The 18,365-nt window shown below is 33.7% G+C and overlaps 3 protein-coding genes and 1 non-coding gene across 4 annotated transcripts; 2 read left to right on the top strand and 2 right to left on the bottom strand.

Moving 5' to 3' along the window:
- Positions 1 to 3,553: 3,553 nt before the first annotated feature.
- LOC113702573 (small nucleolar RNA R71) lies at positions 3,554 to 3,660 on the bottom strand. Its single transcript, XR_003451210.1, has one exon. It is a non-coding gene; the product is annotated as a small nucleolar RNA R71 (small nucleolar RNA).
- Positions 3,661 to 3,818: 158 nt separating this feature from the next.
- LOC113700930 (uncharacterized) lies at positions 3,819 to 5,581 on the top strand. Its single transcript, XM_027221359.2, has 3 exons — positions 3,819 to 3,848; positions 4,019 to 5,297; positions 5,379 to 5,581. The coding sequence occupies exons 1-3, from the start codon at positions 3,819 to 3,821 to the stop codon at positions 5,579 to 5,581; spliced, it is 1,512 nt and encodes a 503-aa protein (XP_027077160.2).
- Positions 5,582 to 5,772: 191 nt separating this feature from the next.
- LOC140011406 (uncharacterized) lies at positions 5,773 to 8,448 on the top strand. Its single transcript, XM_072060204.1, has 2 exons — positions 5,773 to 5,841; positions 7,238 to 8,448. The coding sequence occupies exon 2, from the start codon at positions 7,243 to 7,245 to the stop codon at positions 8,446 to 8,448; it is 1,206 nt and encodes a 401-aa protein (XP_071916305.1). The 5' UTR covers positions 5,773 to 5,841; positions 7,238 to 7,242.
- Positions 8,449 to 14,564: 6,116 nt separating this feature from the next.
- On the bottom strand, positions 14,565 to 15,520 carry LOC113700931 (probable transcription factor At4g00390). The gene is made up of 2 exons (XM_072060203.1): positions 15,494 to 15,520; positions 14,565 to 15,179 (listed from the first exon to the last, which is right to left on the bottom strand). The coding sequence occupies exons 1-2, from the start codon at positions 15,518 to 15,520 to the stop codon at positions 14,565 to 14,567; spliced, it is 642 nt and encodes a 213-aa protein (XP_071916304.1).
- Between the last annotated feature and the right edge of the window lie 2,845 nt (positions 15,521 to 18,365).

The following is an 18,365-nucleotide window of genomic DNA, read 5'->3' as shown; positions in this document are numbered from 1 at the left end:
TTAAAAATTACACTTATCCTCTTGATTTGACACTTTGGTAACCAAACATTAAAATAAGGTAAAAAATTTAATGAATACCCTAAAATACCCTTATCATATAAAGTTTAATTCATTCCTCTCAACAATTGTGAAGTAATTTGATACAGTTATTAAAAAAAGGAGACTCAAGTTTTTCATTCCAATATATGTTATTTATTAATCTACTATAACAATAAATTTTTTGCTATAATAGGCTATTTTTATGATGCTTTATTGGAAATATAGATTCTTTTTAAGATAGAAAAGAAAGTGTTATCTTGCTTTTTTTTTTTAATTTATGTATTATCTTTTTTAATAAAGTTTATGGACTAGTTTAGTGATGGAACTGCCATAACGTGGTAGTGATTTGGACCATTTGTTTTAAATTATTGTTGATTTATACTTGATTTTATTACAAAAAAGAGCTATAAAAAATTTCGATAATATTCAAATTCATCAAAAAATTACTAGTTTAACATTTGATCTATATAGATATTAGCGACAAACATTGATAGTTCTTCTATATTTTTAATGAAATATAAAAAAAAAATTAATAAGAAGGAAAAAGGGAAAAAAATTATAAAATCCATCCTTTGTATGAACATGACAACAAGAGAGTTTTATTAAAATGTTAAGGTTAATATTGTCATTTTAAATGGGTAAGGAAGGTAAGTGTAATTTTTGAAACCTTAAGGGAGCCAAGCAAAATTATTAAAAACCTCAGGGGAGGTTTCTGAAATTATCCATAGAATTTAAGTACGATAACTCTCATGAATCTGTAAATTAGTAAGCAACTAGAAATTGAAAATGAAATCACTCTAAAAAAATAATTTAGAAATTAGACAAAGAACCGGTTCATTGATGATTTTTAAGGATTGCAGATCCAAAAAAAAAAATGTTCTGAAGATCCTGTCTTGTTTGGATTGTGATAAGAGTTTATTTTACGTATTTTTTAGTGCATTTTATTAGTTAATTTTGAGTTGATTATTTAGTTTTATAATTAAAATAAAGAGGTTTTTGGTAAAATTATATATTTTTGGTAAAAGTGGATAATATTGCATTTCTATTGATTTTAATAGTAAAAACTTCATTTTTATGCAGGAATAATGAATCAATCACCAAAGGAGGTCAATTAAGGTGAAAAATAGAGATTTGGTGATGAATTTAAGTGGCAACAAGAAGAATGAAGTGAAAAACGTTCAAGTGAGGAAATGCAATACAAGTCAGTTTTGACACTTTTCAGTATTTTGACCATATCTGGAGCTACACTTATCGGATTGAGGTGATTTTTATACCATTTTAAAGCTAAGAAAGAGACCTACAATTCGTATGAAGACATCGAAATCCATTTCTGCCATCTTCATGGGAAAAACGTTGGAATACAGAAGCTGCACCCTGTGGTCGGAAGTTAAAACAGAGGTTTGAACAGGTGACAGTATTTCGATCATATCTCAGGCTACAAAGCTCCGATTTGGATGATTCTTGAAGCATTGGAAAGCTAACTCAAAGGGCTACAACTTTTGTGTTTTGCACAAAAGCTAGTTCGGCCTTTATGATAGAGAAAATCGCAGATGAAGTAAGGCCAAAGTGAATACGCGAGTACACAAAACGTGACTTGTAACCGCGTTTTGTGTAGGCGCGTTTTATAGCCGAAATTCTGCAATTTGACTCAGCCAATTCTCTTGTGTTCATACCACTTTCCAGCTATAAGATGCAAGGGAATTCGGTGCACATGCTTCAGAAGACAAAAGGGCAAGAAAAGTGGCTTATTTTCAAGTCAAAAATATTGGTTTTTGACTATGCTAACAAAGTGGAGATTTGGGAATCAAAGGATAGAATTTGACTTGGAAAAATGGAGCATTGGAGTGTATTTTTATGCAGAGATATGGGGAGAGATCTGGAACAATTCGTAGCTTAGCTTCTTACAGAAAAACATATTCTCTCTAGCTAGGTACTTGCAAGGGACAATTGAGGTTTCATCTTGTAATCATCTAAGTTCAAGACAAGGAGATTTTTGGAAGGCTTCACCATATCTTGGCTAAGACTTTCTTTACTCTTTTTGTATTTGTAAATTTATGATGATTTGCATTAATGAAGTTATGAGTGTTTCATCATTCATGAGTAGCTAATTTCCTTTATCTAGGGAGTAGATGAAGCTTATGGCCAAATGATATGAAGTGATTGTGATTTATGCTTGTTATGTCTTGTATTAACTTATCTACTTGTGTATGTTGGATTACTTGTTGTTGCTTGATCACCAATAGCAGGTTTATAGTTGTTTTTACTCATTGAGAAATGGTAAAAATAATGGAATGACATAAGTAGAGCTTGAGTAGTATATTCATGAGAATAGAAATACATTCAAGTGGATGAAATCTGCATTTCATGTGTGAATAAGAACAGATTTAGTATTTACCAAGAGATTAGGAAAAACTAATCTGTTTTAACCCATTATTATCATGAGAATGTGATTTTGGTATTTCTGGAAATGAATCCTTGGTTAAACAAGAGCAGTAACAAGTGTTGAATTAATTCATTTTAGATCTTTTGTGTTATAAGTGGAATCTACATCCCTAGATCTTAATATTTAGTGAATTCTACTCCTATTGTGAAATTGCATTTATCTATTTAAGAATTTTTGTAGTTGAATTAAAATCTGAAGTTTCTGCTCAAATTAATTGTGAGTCTAAATAATAGAGTAAATTAGTATCTAATAATTGTTTTAAATTGCTCCTCGTGGGATCGACCCGATACACATCTCGTACTACAATTGCGACCTGTATACTTGCAGTCCAACGGGTGTAAATTCGGAATTAAACTTGCATTGATAAAAAAAATCCCGTCAAGTTTTTGGCGCCGTTGCCGGGGAGCGGCAATATTAGAGCCTAATCATCTTTATTAATTTAGACAGTATTATTTTTTTTATATTTAATCTTATTTTGTAATCAGTTTTTGACAATTGAAGTTGCATAATATCCCTTATTTCTGTTTGTAGTGTATGCACCGGGAGTCTCGAGAAGTCGTACCTGTCGATCCAGAAATTGAGAGGACACTACGTAGACAAAGGAGGCACACACAACAGCAAGAGGAACAAGAGATTTGGCAACCGATAGAGGAAATTTTGATAGAACTACCATTTGCGGAAGAGATGGCCGAAAATGACCCAAATAGGCGAGTTCTACGAGATTATACTCTACCGGGAACACAAGGATCTCAAACAAGCATAGTAAGGCCTACGGTAAATGCTAACAATTTTGAGATTAAACCATCACTTATCCAAATGGTTCAACAATCTCAATTTGGAGGTAATGCAGTAGAAGATCCTAATACACACTTAGCTACATTCTTGGAAATTTGTGATACAATTAAAATGAATGGAGTTAGTGATGATGCTATAAGGCTAAGATTGTTCCCATTTTCATTGAGAGATAAGGCCAAACTTTGGCTACACTCTCATGCTCCTAATACTTTCACTGGATGGGATGAACTATCAAGAGCATTCTTAAATAAGTATTTTCCACCAGGTAAGACTGCTAAGTTTAGAATGGATATCACTAGTTTTAGCCAATTGGAAGGTGAATCATTATATGAGGCATGGGAAAGATTTAGAGATTTGCTTCGGAAATGTCCACATCATGGACTGCCGGAATGGTTAATCATACAAACCTTCTATAATGGTTTAGTTTTTTCTACTAAAACTATGATCGATGCAGCTGCAGGTGGAGCTTTAATGGGTAAATCACCCCAAGAGGCTCATAATTTGATAGAAGAAATGGCAGCAAATAACTACCAATGGGCCAATGAAAGAGGTAATACGAGACGTCACGCAGGTATGATAGAAATGGACACTCTCAATATGCTGAGTACTCAAATGAATAATGTGATGAAATTGCTAAGTAGACAAGGTGGAGTTGGTCCAAGTTCATCTAATGCACACGTAGCTTGTTGCTCTTTCTGTGGAGGTGAACATGATATTAATGAGTGTGTTGATTCTGAGCAGGTACAATTTGTCAATAATTACAACCGAAATGCTCCAAATAATCCCTACTCGAATACTTACAATCCGGGGTGGAGAAATCATCCAAACTTTGGATGGAAAGATCAAGGCAATCAACAAAGGCCAACCAATCCGCCGGGATTTCAACCAAGGCAACCACAGGCTGAAACTAAACCAAGTTGGGAGATCGCGGTGGAAAAACTTGCTAAGGTGACTTCGGATAGATTCGAGCGAGTTGAGGGGCGGTTGGACCAATTAGCTGGGATGTACAGAAACTTGGAGGTTCAAATTGGTCAAATTGCCAATGTGATCAACAATAGAAACCCTGGTGAATTACCAAGTAAAACCGAAGTGAATCCGAGAGAGCATGTCAATGCAATCATTCTTAGAAGCGGTAAAACGGTTGAGGGATTCGATTTTGAAAATTCAGGTGGTGAAAAAGACAAGATGCATGCAATTGAAGGGGAGCAAGAAAGTCAAAATGATCATGTTATCATTGATATTGATGCACTTCATCCCAAATTAAATTCTCATTTAAATTCTAATGTGATACCTTTTCCTCACAGGTTGAAGAAAGATGGACAGGATCGGGAGTTTGAAAAGTTCTTCAAAATGTTTAAACAATTGCACATTAACATTCCTTTCATTGATGCTATAACACAGATTCCCTCTTATGCACGTTTCTTGAAAGACATCATGTCAAAGAAGAGAAAAATTGTAGATAATGAGATGATAGCATTAACAGAAGAGTGTAGTGCATTGATTAAGAATAAACTCCCTCCTAAATTGAAAGATCCGGGAAGTTTTTCTATTCCTTGCACTATTGGTCAATTGCATTTTTCTAATGCTTTATGTGATTTAGGTGCAAGTGTGTCACTTATGCCGTTATCGGTTGCCCGGAGATTGGGACTTCAAGAGCTAAAAGCTACCAATATTACATTGCAATTGGCGGATCGGTCAATCACACGTCCCATGGGTATTTTGGAAAATGTGCTCATAAAGGTAAGACAATCTATAATACCTGTGGATTTTGTTGTCTTAGATATTGAAGAAGATGTGAGAATGCCAATTATTCTAGGACGACCGTTTTTAGCCACTGCACGAACTATGATTGATGTAGAAAAAGGTAAGCTTATATTACGGGTTAATGGTGAGGAATTGGAATTCAATTTGGAAAATAAAGAAGGGAATATAGAGCCTACTGCTCTTGTTTCTAATATGCCATATGATGAAAAGGTTAACCAAGAAAGGACCGAAGAAGTTAAATTTATAAATGTCCTTGGTACTAACTTTCATGGTGTAGGAACAAAGGAGGAGAAGATAAGGATGGAAGTTGGCTTAATAAATTCTCCATTCCATGAAGAAAATGGTGAAAAGTTGAGCCAATTCAGAAAAGACAAGCAAAATCCACTCCAAGGTGAAGTTGAGCCTCTCTATGACAAGTCTAATATTCCTCCTTGGCATTTGAGGAAATTGGACTATGAAGATCAATGCATGGTTCACCACATGGTGGATTGGCTCGGGAGTTTCGACCCATGGGGAGAAAATCTCTCTCTAATGCTCTAAAGTGATTCAACTTTTTCAGTCGAGCCAACGACTATAAACAAAAGCGCTAATTGGGAGGCAACCCAATATTTAGGTTATATTTGTTAACTTGGTGTGATTTTGTGGTTTGAATCAATGTTTTAGCTAAATTGTTGTTTTTGTAATGTAGGGTTGGCAATTGAAGGCAAGGATGACCAATTGAGTACAAAAAAGGCGAACTTTGATCAAACAACTCAACCCCTCGATTTGCGTTAAAGGTGTTTTTGATTCATTATAAAGGGGTAAAATGCATGTTTTTAATGTTTTACATTTGTTCCAGCCATTAAAATTGGCAAACAAATGATCTATGATGCATTTTGAGTCATTGGGGTACCTTTTGTAATTTTTCAAAAGTTGAAATTCTGCTAAAAATCGAAGCAGAAAACGCGTTTTCCAAGAAAACGCGACTCAAAGTCGCGTTTCTCAGAATCGCGTTTTCAATTCTGCGCCTGCAGAAAAGAAAACGCGCCTTCAAAACGCGACCTAAAGTCGCGTTTTAATGGAAGTCGCGTTTTCAAGCCTGGATCAAGACTCAAAAACGCGACTTCTGAAACGCGACTCTAAGTCGCGTATTCAAACACAGTCGCGTTTTAAGTGCTGCAAGATTTGGGAAGAAAACGCGATTTCAGAAACGCGAGTTGAAGGCGCGTTTTGAGTCGCGTTTTGTGTGTCTGAATATAGCCTTCAGAAACGCGATTTCAGCTTCATTTCTTCCTCTCTTTTTAATTTTTCAGGCGCGTTTTTCTTCTTCTCTTCTACCCACCTCACAAATCTTCATTTTTACTCCATAATCTTGCTAGAAATCATCACCCCAACACCTTTTGAGCTTCATACAACCTTTTTAACCGATTAAAATCCAAGAAAAACACCTAAAATCAGGTTTTTGAGGGATTGAAGGTTAGGGTTCTTAAACTCCAATTTCTTCAATTGGAGGTCAATTGGAGGTTGTTTCATAGGGCTTTTTGCATTTTTAGCATCACCAAACATCCTTCTACGTGATTGAGGTAAGTTTCTTCATCAAATCTTTTGATTTTAGAAGTTCATATTTTTTATCCTGAGCTATCTGACATCTTTTAATTTCGAAAATTTGATGAGGTTCATGGCTATTTTTGATTTTATTCATGATTATTATGATTGTTTAAGCATGTTTAAATGTTTAAATGTAGCAATTTATTGGTTTTCAAGTACTTTAAAATTCACAATTGCTATATTTAGATGAAATTGGAAAAAGGAACTAGGATGTTTTTGAGCCATTGGTGATGTTAAATTATGGTTAAAAAGGGTTAGTTGATGATGTTTAAGCATGTGCATTGTGTATAGTGAGTAATTTGGTTGATTTGGTGAGTTAGTTAGTTTAATTTTTGCCTAAACATGATTATAGCTAAAAGCATATTATTATTGTTAATTCTAAATAGTTATAATCATAATTGCTCCTATTTTCACTAATTGAATTATAATTGATACATATCTTGTGTAATTTGGTGATTTTGGGCAACTTTAGGCAGAAAATATGTCTTGTACGATCATTGAATGATTAGAACTTAAGCAATTGTATTTGAGGTTATTTGGATTAATGCTGAACTTTTGTTGCCAAAAAAATGAGTTGTAGTACATGTGAATAATTGAAATATTTTTTAGGTACTATGCCAAGAGGAAGAAGAGCGGTACTTTCATCCTCTAGTAGTGAGGAGAGGGAGGTTAATGAAGAGATGGAGGTGACTGAAGAGGAGAATTCACCTTCTCCTCCACCAATTAACCGTCGACCTGGTGAGGGCACCTCCCGTGGAGCGGGAAGATCGGTATTTGACAGTGCTAGGTTCAACACTCGCAGGAATCAGGAGTGGCATGAGGCGCGTGCTAATTTGGAGTTTTTGTTTGAGATGCACGTCAGTCCACCAGTTGAGATGATGTACAACATCTCAGAAGCTTTTGCTCAGCTAGGATGGGCTCCGATTCTCACCCTTCCAAACCATTACTACCCAGACCTGGTGCGCGAGTTTTACGCCAACATTGAAAGTAAGGCGCGCCATAGTGGAGAAATAATTGAGTCCTGGGTGCGTGGAAGACGAATCACCTTGTCACGGCAAGATTTGGCTGCTATTTTGGGGTGTATGGATGACGGACGTCCAGTAGACTTGAAGAAGGAGTTTGTTCCCCCGAATAGGAGGTGGGATCCATCATTGGCCATGGCTAGGTTTGGTCTCGAGTACCAACCTTTTCGCTCTACCAGAAAGGAGACTATATTGGCAAATGTATTCGAACCTCGTCATCGGCTTATCATTTACATGATGGCTCACAATGTCATCCCAAAGAAGACGGGGCACACGGAGGTTCGCAAGAGCGATATTTACTTCCTTGATTACATGTTCCACAACCGAACTTCCCCGTATGCTCGAATTTCATTGCCGAACATCATCATCAGCCACATTAGGTCTACGGCGAGGCGTAAGACAACTTCTTTCAAACTTTCATTTCCTCGTCTACTGACTTTATTCTTCCCCCGTTTTGAAGTTCCCTTGGAAGGCATGCGGCGGGAGTATGTTCCACCACGTGCTGAGATGACTATCACTACTCTTCGCCGCCTTGGTATTGGCACGGGAGACATTCCACGCCCTGTTCAGGAGCGGAGACAAAAGGCTAGACATGGTCGCGATGGAGCTGGACCATCTACTGCAGCACCACCTCCTCCTCCGCCACAGACCAACTGGCAGCGGCTTTTCGGTCGCTTGGACGACATCGACCATCATTTAGCCAGAATGGATACTCGCCTGGACCGAATTGAAGATCATTTGGGCGTACATCCACCTCCTGTCAATGATGATGAAGATGACGATGAAGGGGATGATTGAGGCTGCCCCTTTGGCTGGCTTTTCTTTTGTTTGCTTGTTTGCTTGTTATTTTTATCTTTTGTTTGAAAAATGTTAACTTACATTCCTTATTTTGAATATTGGAACTTGTGGCAGTAACTAGTAGATCGTTGACTGTGGATGGTTGAGCGGTCGATGACTCATGATTCAAGGCTTCACTGGACCGCAGTCATCTCACTTGGGGAGTCACTTGTTCCTTTCTTCTGTTTCTTTTCTTTTCTTTCCCTACACATTGAGGACAATGTGTATTCTAAGTGTGGGGGAAGAAATGTGTGGTACTTGTGATTTTAGTTGTGTTTGATATAATTCTTGTGCTTAAATGGTGTTTCTTGTGGTTGCTGGCAGGGAGATTTAGTCCACTTTTAAGGGGAGACTCTGTCAAAATTTTTCCAAAACCTTATACATATATATGTTATTAACTATAATAAATAAATAAAATTTTGTCACTTATCCTTTTGAAATAAATATATGCGGTTTTGATACTTCTTTTCTCATGAAATTTGGAAATGATTTTTATGTGATTATAATTTTTACATCTATAGGAAAGTATATCTAGTAAAGTGGAGAAAATTATGCCTACATTTTGTATATTTGATGAAAATTCTTCTTTTTATCTAATTTTATAAGATAAGAAATTAATATGGTTAATAAGTGTCATACTCTTCTCATGATTACTCTTAGAGGGAATTTTATTATATATTGTTAAAAAAAATAAAAAAAAAAATAAAAAAAAAATGGTTATTCTACTCCAATGATTCTCGTACCGAGTAACCGGGGGTTGGCATCTACAAATGTCGACATTCGCGTAAAAAGGTACTTGAATTAAGAGTATGCAAAGCAACTTGAGTATGTGAAATGTTGAGTAACCGGGGATCTGCATCTAAAAATGTTGATCTTCGCGTCAAAAGGCATTTTTCACAACTTAAGTAATATTTAATCCTTAAAATATATATATATATATATATATATATATATATAAAAAAGTAAATTAAATCCCTCTTTAAGAAAAATAAGAAGTTGATCATGAGATTAGTTAGCATCTTTATTGACTATAGGAGTTGCTTGCTTGCGAAATTGGATAAAAATAAGAAGTTGAGTTGAATTGGTAAAATTATGGTATACTTGGCTCTTCTTTGCTTGATATTATGAGTACTTGAACTTAATGGAAAGATCACATAAGGGTTATTTACCTTGATTCAAGGAAATGGAGTTGAAATACTACATATGTTTATTTTAAATTTTTGGATCATTGATGGTTGGAATTTTATATTGCTTGAGGACAAGCAATGATTCAAGTGTGGGGGTATTTGATAAGAGTTTATTTTACGTATTTTTTAGTGCATTTTATTAGTTAATTTTGAGTTGATTATTTAGTTTTATAATTAAAATAAAGAGGTTTTTGGTAAAATTATATATTTTTGGTAAAAGTGGATAATATTGCATTTCTATTGATTTTAATAGTAAAAACTTCATTTTTATGCAGGAATAATGAATCAATCACCAAAGGAGGTCAATTAAGGTGAAAAATAGAGATTTGGTGATGAATTTAAGTGGCAACAAGAAGAATGAAGTGAAAAACGTTCAAGTGAGGAAATGCAATACAAGTCAGTTTTGACACTTTTCAGTATTTTGACCATATCTGGAGCTACACTTATCGGATTGAGGTGATTTTTATACCATTTTAAAGCTAAGAAAGAGACCTACAATTCGTATGAAGACATCGAAATCCATTTCTGCCATCTTCATGGGCAAAACGTTGGAATACAGAAGCTGCACCCTGTGGTCGGAAGTTAAAACAGAGGTTTGAACAGGTGACAGTATTTCGATCATATCTCAGGCTACAAAGCTCCGATTTGGATGATTCTTGAAGCATTGGAAAGCTAACTCAAAGGGCTACAACTTTTGTGTTTTGCACAAAAGCTAGTTCGGCCTTTATGATAGAGAAAATCGCAGATGAAGTAAGGCCAAAGTGAATACGCGAGTACACAAAACGTGACTTGTAACCGCGTTTTGTGTAGGCGCGTTTTATAGCCGAAATTCTGCAATTTGACTCAGCCAATTCTCTTGTGTTCATACCACTTTCCAGCTATAAGATGCAAGGGAATTCGGTGCACATGCTTCAGAAGACAAAAGGGCAAGAAAAGTGGCTTATTTTCAAGTCAAAAATATTGGTTTTTGACTATGCTAACAAAGTGGAGATTTGGGAATCAAAGGATAGAATTTGACTTGGAAAAATGGAGCATTGGAGTGTATTTTTATGCAGAGATATGGGGAGAGATCTGGAACAATTCGTAGCTTAGCTTCTTACAGAAAAACATATTCTCTCTAGCTAGGTACTTGCAAGGGACAATTGAGGTTTCATCTTGTAATCATCTAAGTTCAAGACAAGGAGATTTTTGGAAGGCTTCACCATATCTTGGCTAAGACTTTCTTTACTCTTTTTGTATTTGTAAATTTATGATGATTTGCATTAATGAAGTTATGAGTGTTTCATCATTCATGAGTAGCTAATTTCCTTTATCTAGGGAGTAGATGAAGCTTATGGCCAAATGATATGAAGTGATTGTGATTTATGCTTGTTATGTCTTGTATTAACTTATCTACTTGTGTATGTTGGATTACTTGTTGTTGCTTGATCACCAATAGCAGGTTTATAGTTGTTTTTACTCATTGAGAAATGGTAAAAATAATGGAATGACATAAGTAGAGCTTGAGTAGTATATTCATGAGAATAGAAATACATTCAAGTGGATGAAATCTGCATTTCATGTGTGAATAAGAACAGATTTAGTATTTACCAAGAGATTAGGAAAAACTAATCTGTTTTAACCCATTATTATCATGAGAATGTGATTTTGGTATTTCTGGAAATGAATCCTTGGTTAAACAAGAGCAGTAACAAGTGTTGAATTAATTCATTTTAGATCTTTTGTGTTATAAGTGGAATCTACATCCCTAGATCTTAATATTTAGTGAATTCTACTCCTATTGTGAAATTGCATTTATCTATTTAAGAATTTTTGTAGTTGAATTAAAATCTGAAGTTTCTGCTCAAATTAATTGTGAGTCTAAATAATAGAGTAAATTAGTATCTAATAATTGTTTTAAATTGCTCCTCGTGGGATCGACCCGATACACATCTCGTACTACAATTGCGACCTGTATACTTGCAGTCCAACGGGTGTAAATTCGGAATTAAACTTGCATTGATAAAAAAAATCCCGTCAGATTGCAAATTTGCGAAGAAAAATCTCTTTGACACATTTTTCAATTATTTTTTTATTTCACATATATTACATTGCTACAATATATTTTATACAAAAACTCCAAAAACTTGCATTCCAAATGAGCCATTAATTAGGTCATCCTTGATTTTTTATTTATGATTTTTATTTTTTTCTTGGCATGTTTGTGTTCAATTTTTTGTTATTTGTGTGAAATACTATACTGTGTAAACTATCACTCATTATTTATTTTTTTCTTTATATGTTAAAAACTGCAAAGTATCTAATTTACTCCCCCCCTTTTTGTTTAAAACTCACGTTATTGGACCCCTTTTGGAAATGACTCTCTCAACACTGTTTTCTTCATCGGTAAAACTCGAATCCGAAATCTTGCTTAAGGGGTATCAAGTTCCTTAACACATGATCAGGGATGGCAATGGGGCAGGAGTGGGGCGGGGGACACCTCCCCCAACCCCCGCCCCCGCCCTGCCTCGCTTCTCCCGCGGGGGCACCCGTGGGGTTAAAAAAATTTTATTATATAATTTCATTATAATTAAATTTAAACAAATAATCATGTACTAAAATATCAACATATCACCAAATTATTATTCATTGTAATTTCACAATTGAAACTCATAAAAATAGTTAAACAAAGGTTATTTGAATACAATCTAATATGATAAAACAAATATAACTAAAATAATGAAGTTTTCACTTTTGATACAAATACAATCACTAAATTATTATTGTATTTTTTTGTAGAAAAAAGTGTTAATGTATTAAGTGTAGTTAGGAATTTAACATAAATGTATTAATAAATTTAGTATAAATAATTAATAATTTTTATTAATAGACATGTATAATTAGTAGTATAATTGATAATATCATTATATATATATAATTATGTACATATATATATATATTTTTTCAAACGGGTGACGGGGCGGGGGATGGGGAGGGGAATACTCCCTCGCCCCCCGCCCCCCGCCCCCCGCCCCGTTTCTAAATGGGGGAAAAAAATTCCCCCCGGCCCCCGCCCCAATGATCCCCCCGCGGGCACCCGTCCCCGTTGCCATCCCTACACGTGATCCAATAATAATTATATTTACTTCCCTCTTCTCAAGATTACTATTTTTCCTACTCAACTGAAGGAGTACAATGTTGTCGAAGTAGCTACATCTGTCACCCTACGTTTCAACAAACTACGATTAGACCTCTCTACTCACAATTATTTTAAATAAAATAAAATAAAATTTGCCCCTTTTACCAAGCCGATTCCAAAATTGGGATTGCAAAGTGGAGTTATTAGTCCTATTGTTTTATATAACTTATACTACGTGAGGATGCTCAGACATTTGTGGTTGTTCAAAGAATTTCAAACCCCAAATAATAATTCAAAATAAATTAAAATTTTAAAACTAATATTCTATGATTGAAAAGAGTTTAAGGAATACATTTTGAGCTACCATTTTTAGTCTGCAAATATCGTATCATTTGCAAATGTAATTTGTTATTTCATTTTTCATACTTTCCAAAGAAAGGCTTTGTCTCTATTTGATAAAATATAAGGTGGTCATACACGATTATCTTTTGGTAAAGTATGAAAACTTACCAGCAAAGTTTAAAAAAAAAAAAAAAAAAACTAAGACGATCATGCATTCTTGTCTTCTCGATTTGTGAACTTGAAATTGTTGTACCAGTAGAGGTTATTATTTTAGCACAAGGCAGCTGAAAATGTTTTAGATAGGTAACTTTTTTTTTTTTTTTTGAGGAAGTATATAGGTAACTTAAGTCTTGGGTATGGTTATGGTGGAACCAAAGTTTAGCTTAATTTTGAGCTAATAATCTTCTGAAATTCCTCTGGGGAAATGTTTCAACATTTTCATGCAGTAAATAACAGAGACTAAAACAGTTGGAAAACATTTGCCAAAGGTAATAAATTTGAAAAAATTTTAACCCAATGAAGCAGATTTTTTTTTCTAATTTTTTACTAGAAAGTTACAATTTTTTTCCCTTTAAACCGCTAGACTTCCATTTTGATTAAATTCATAGTCTAAAAGCCAGAAACAAATTAACAAAATACAAAATTGAAGCAACATGAACTACTTGTAAGGCATTTGGTGAATCAAAAGTGCAGAAGCACCAAAACCAACTTCAAGGCTCGAAGACAAAAAAAAATAAACAAAAAAAAAAAGGAGGAACTTCAATAGAACTCAACAACGAGCAGGCTAGCCAAGATAAACCCAAGAGCAAGAGTTTGCGCAACGAATAACAAAAGCAGCATCGACTGTCTAATCCATCTTTTTAGGGCCCTGCGCTGGAAAAAAATGTGCAATTAGTAATGCTAAAATTTGCCAAAACTATTCTTTTCTGGCGATTAGGTGGACATAGCTAAACAATAAAAACAAAATAGTAAAATGCCTGAAATTCTTCGGACAAAAGCATCAACATATGATCAAGATAACAAAAATTGTCAGGTAAGATTGAATAGGAAACATGAACATAACTGGCATTGTTACAACACTTACCACTATATATATATATACACCTGATTAGCCATAACTATGTGTCGTTTGCTACAGGACAGAAGAACATTTCATAAGATATTGTTGCTCTAAGATAGTCTCCATGTTTACATTAAGTAACTCCATAATGACAGCTTCGTCATTTTTTCACTGCTATTGGATCTTCTACTGTTTGATGGTTATTGAATGATCTCAATTAAAACAATTTTTACCCATCAGATTTTCATATTATTGCACTTGAACACATCAGAAATCCATAAAAACCATGATCTCAGCAAGGTAGAATGACTATTACCTCATAGAAACTTTTAGTTGATCTGCAATAACCTAATCCAAATGCTCCATTATCCTATCCGACTTGTTCATGTAAAGCTGAATTGCTTGTCACTGCAAAAGTGTCCTTTTCATCCTCCAGTATCTCCTTTGCCTTGGAATGGCAATTACCTTTAATTGTTCCACTGGATTGGAGAAAATCTGACTGTTCAACACCCCATACTTGACTTGATAATTCGAATAGTCTTACTTCATGATAAGACTTCATAAACTTTTGAGGTTCTTTCGCATTCTTCTTGTATTTTTCTCTCAAATGCCTAATCTTCTCCTTCAGTTGAATCCTAGTAGGTTGAAAACTAAGTGGATGTTCACGAATATGAGAAAAAATGTCTTCATAACTACGAGGTTGAGCTGCATTTTGCTCCATGCGATCGATCATAATATGAAGTAAATCGATCTCATCATCCCGCATCCAGATTCGCTGAAATGGCTTTTCCTGCACTTTACCTCTTGAATCCACATTGTTTGAGGAGTCCAATTTGCTGAAGCATTCGGCATCTTTCACATCTTCTTCAGTTACAGGGACATTCATAGAAGAGTTGGACAATTTTCTGTCCAATGGCTTGCCGCAGTTTGTATCATCTTCGTGAGACGATTCTTGCAATTTGGCTTCATGAATGATCCCCATGATCTGCAAAATATCAAAAACAAATAGAACTTAATCTGCAATGAATGGAGGTCTCTAAACATTTTCTTTAAGTAATGAAATGGAGGCCCACGTGATTCGTATAGACGTCTATGCACATATGAATTCATATTTTTTCTTACAATCAATGATACCAACCGTAGAATTATCTTTTAAGTAAATATCTTCCAATGGACTGTGATTTTGCAACGTACAAGTTGACTTCAGATTGCAATTTTATACTGATAAAAAGTATGCAACAGGACAAAAAAAAAATTAATCCTCCAAGTTTTCATATTAAAGTTACAAATCAGAATTACCAGTAGAGTAGGCCCTTTCCATTTCATCCTCTTCTTCAAAAAAACAGTACCAGTTCTTTTATCTATATAGTCGGAAGGTAAAACTAACAATAGAAGTACTAATAAACCGAAAGGGAAAAACAATGAACAGAAAGAAATTTGCATACCTTTGCTGAATTAGTATCGGACTATTGCTGGAAAAGGACTGTATTTAGGGAATAGAAAAATGTGCTGTGAATCTCTTTTATAATCGTCAATAAGAAGAAGAAGATGAAGAGATGGAAATTTGAAATCTATGTTAGTACCGATGCCTGAACTAGTCTATGCATCTCATTCATTTTGTGCATTGGGAAGACGTTAATGATCAAATCCCAATATGTGCACATATTTGACTAAGCTTTTGAATTTGTAGAAGTAGTGAAATTCATTTCTCAGTTTGTTAAACCCAACATTAAAGGTTGTTGGGCGTCTATTTACTCTAATTTGGTCTCCTGTGTCTATTTATTCTAGTTGTAGATATATATATATCTATATATTTTTTTTTTCTTGTCAAAGTCATGACACTAATTTGGTCTCTTGTGTCTATTTACTTTTGTTGTAGATATATACTTTCTTGTAAAAGTCATTATACGAGTAATGAACCAAGCATTCTCTATACAAAAAGTACCTTTCTAAGACTTCTTTCTTCTTTTTTTTTTTTTTGCGTAAATTACATGTAACTCTCCTATAGTTTAATTTATTGTCACGTGACTCTCCTAACATTTCAAAATATCCACTTCACCCCTTATAATTTTATGTAAAATGGAAACTTGACGGAAAATAACTATGTAACAGTTAATGTTAATTGAAATACTAATAATGTCCTTACTTAAATGCTAAATTAATAGATAGCTTGACCACCTTATATAAAAATATAGGGAGATTAAGTGGATAAATGCAAAAATTATAGGAGAATAAAGTGGATATTTATACAAATTATAATGGGGTTAAATGAATATTAATATTTTACCACATCCGCTTTTAAAATGCATTTGATATAAATATCATAATTGATTGTGCACTTCATCCATTTTCCACTTTACATAAATCACAGGGGATTATGTGGCTATTTTAAAAATTTAGGGGTCATCCAACATTCTATGAATCCACAGGAAGTAATAAATAATTTACCTTTTTGTTGTCAGAATTATATTCATATACCGATTCCCCCAAGCTCATGGCTGGTGTGTGATGACTCAATTTTACAATAAGCGTTTTATATCAATAGAAGTGTCCTTTATCAATAAAATATTTATTTTAAACTATCTTTATATTAACATATTAGCAGAAAGACTATATATCATACGTTGCATTTAAACTTCAAACACTTTTGCTCTAACCATGTTAATGATCCTACATTATTGGTTGGTAAAGAATCAAAAGGGTTTTACCATCGAATTACAAAATGCTATGATTTTTGCATAGAATTTCCTAATTTATTGTAGGAGAGTTAATTGAAGATTCATTTGGTATCATATATAGAAGAGCCAAAAGAATAGTTCATTGTGTGATTTGGTAAAGATTTATTTAAATTTTGTTAATTTGCTGAGTGTTCTTTTAGAAGACTCATTGCAAAGTTGTCATAACTAGCTACTAAAATAGAATAATTATCTATTTGCAAGTCAAATGAGTAGTATGCTCTATTTTTTATTCTTGTTAATCAATTTATTAGAACTAGGTAAATCTGACATTTGTCAAATGGAAAAATCATAGGGGCCGAGTTTTTGCCAAGTGATATATAAGTTTCAATTCAAATTCGAGATTAACAAGTTGAAGGAATGAATAGTGATCTTTTAAGTTGCTATTTATTTGATTGTCATTGTGATTCCAAACTACTAAAATATAGTGAGAATTTGTTTTTAGTATTTGCAAAATTTTATCCGATAATTCAAATTTGTTAGTGGTCCTTAGAAACATTCAACATGTAAAATCAAACCTAATTGTTGATTTTCATCTATAATTTGGTCAGATTACTTGTGTATTATTATTTAAAAAAAATTACTTGTGTATTGTGTTTTATAAAGAACTTTGAATCATTTATTGATTTGGGAAGTGAGTGGCTATCCTTAAGTTTCACACCGAAAAAAATGTCACCACTAGTTGAACTAATCCATTAATTAACTCATTATTCAGCTTAACATGGATTCTCGTACAAGATTATGTTATCTAACGAAATAACTTTGCAATTTAACAAAAACAGCATAGCACAAATAAATAAAACAACATGAGAAACGTGAAGGGCATGTTCTCAACTGATCTTTTAAATCTGATTTAAATTTTGGATTTGTGACAACTCATTTTGAAACCTGATTTTAGATATTTTAAGCCCCAAAAGTTAAAAAACATATCTTAATTCTTAATTGCTTCAAGATTCAGATTATGGCCTATTTTTGTTATATGCAAAAAAATCCTTTAAACTTTAACATAATTACTAAACTACTTAAAGATTAAGTAAATATTTTCGCCTCACATCTCTCTCCGTTTCTTGTTACTCGCTATTCCACTTCTAGATTCATCCTTTTTCCCCTTCTTATGCTTCTTATTCAACATTAATTAATCTTCATAAGAAAAATAATTAATTACATTAAAACACCACATCAATAGTACAAAAACTATTTATGTATCACATAATGGCAATTTGGTTATCTTTTTGTCCAGCTTAGCTTTTCAACATTTTCAAAAACACTTAAGAATTTATCAAAGTAGCTTTATTAATTATGAAACTAGAACACAGGAGTTACTCTACAAAATCTGTTAAAAATCAATTTCACAAAATCAGCTTTTACAAAATTAGAATCACTTGATAACAATCTTGTAAGTCCTAAGCTATGTTTTAAATTAATTAAATCAAATT

This window comes from Coffea arabica, chromosome 7e (assembly GCF_036785885.1).
Source record: "Coffea arabica cultivar ET-39 chromosome 7e, Coffea Arabica ET-39 HiFi, whole genome shotgun sequence".
Classification (NCBI taxonomy): domain Eukaryota; kingdom Viridiplantae; phylum Streptophyta; class Magnoliopsida; order Gentianales; family Rubiaceae; genus Coffea; species Coffea arabica.
The sequence above is the reverse complement of the archived record's forward strand: the minus strand, read 5'-3'. Positions and strand labels throughout refer to the sequence as shown.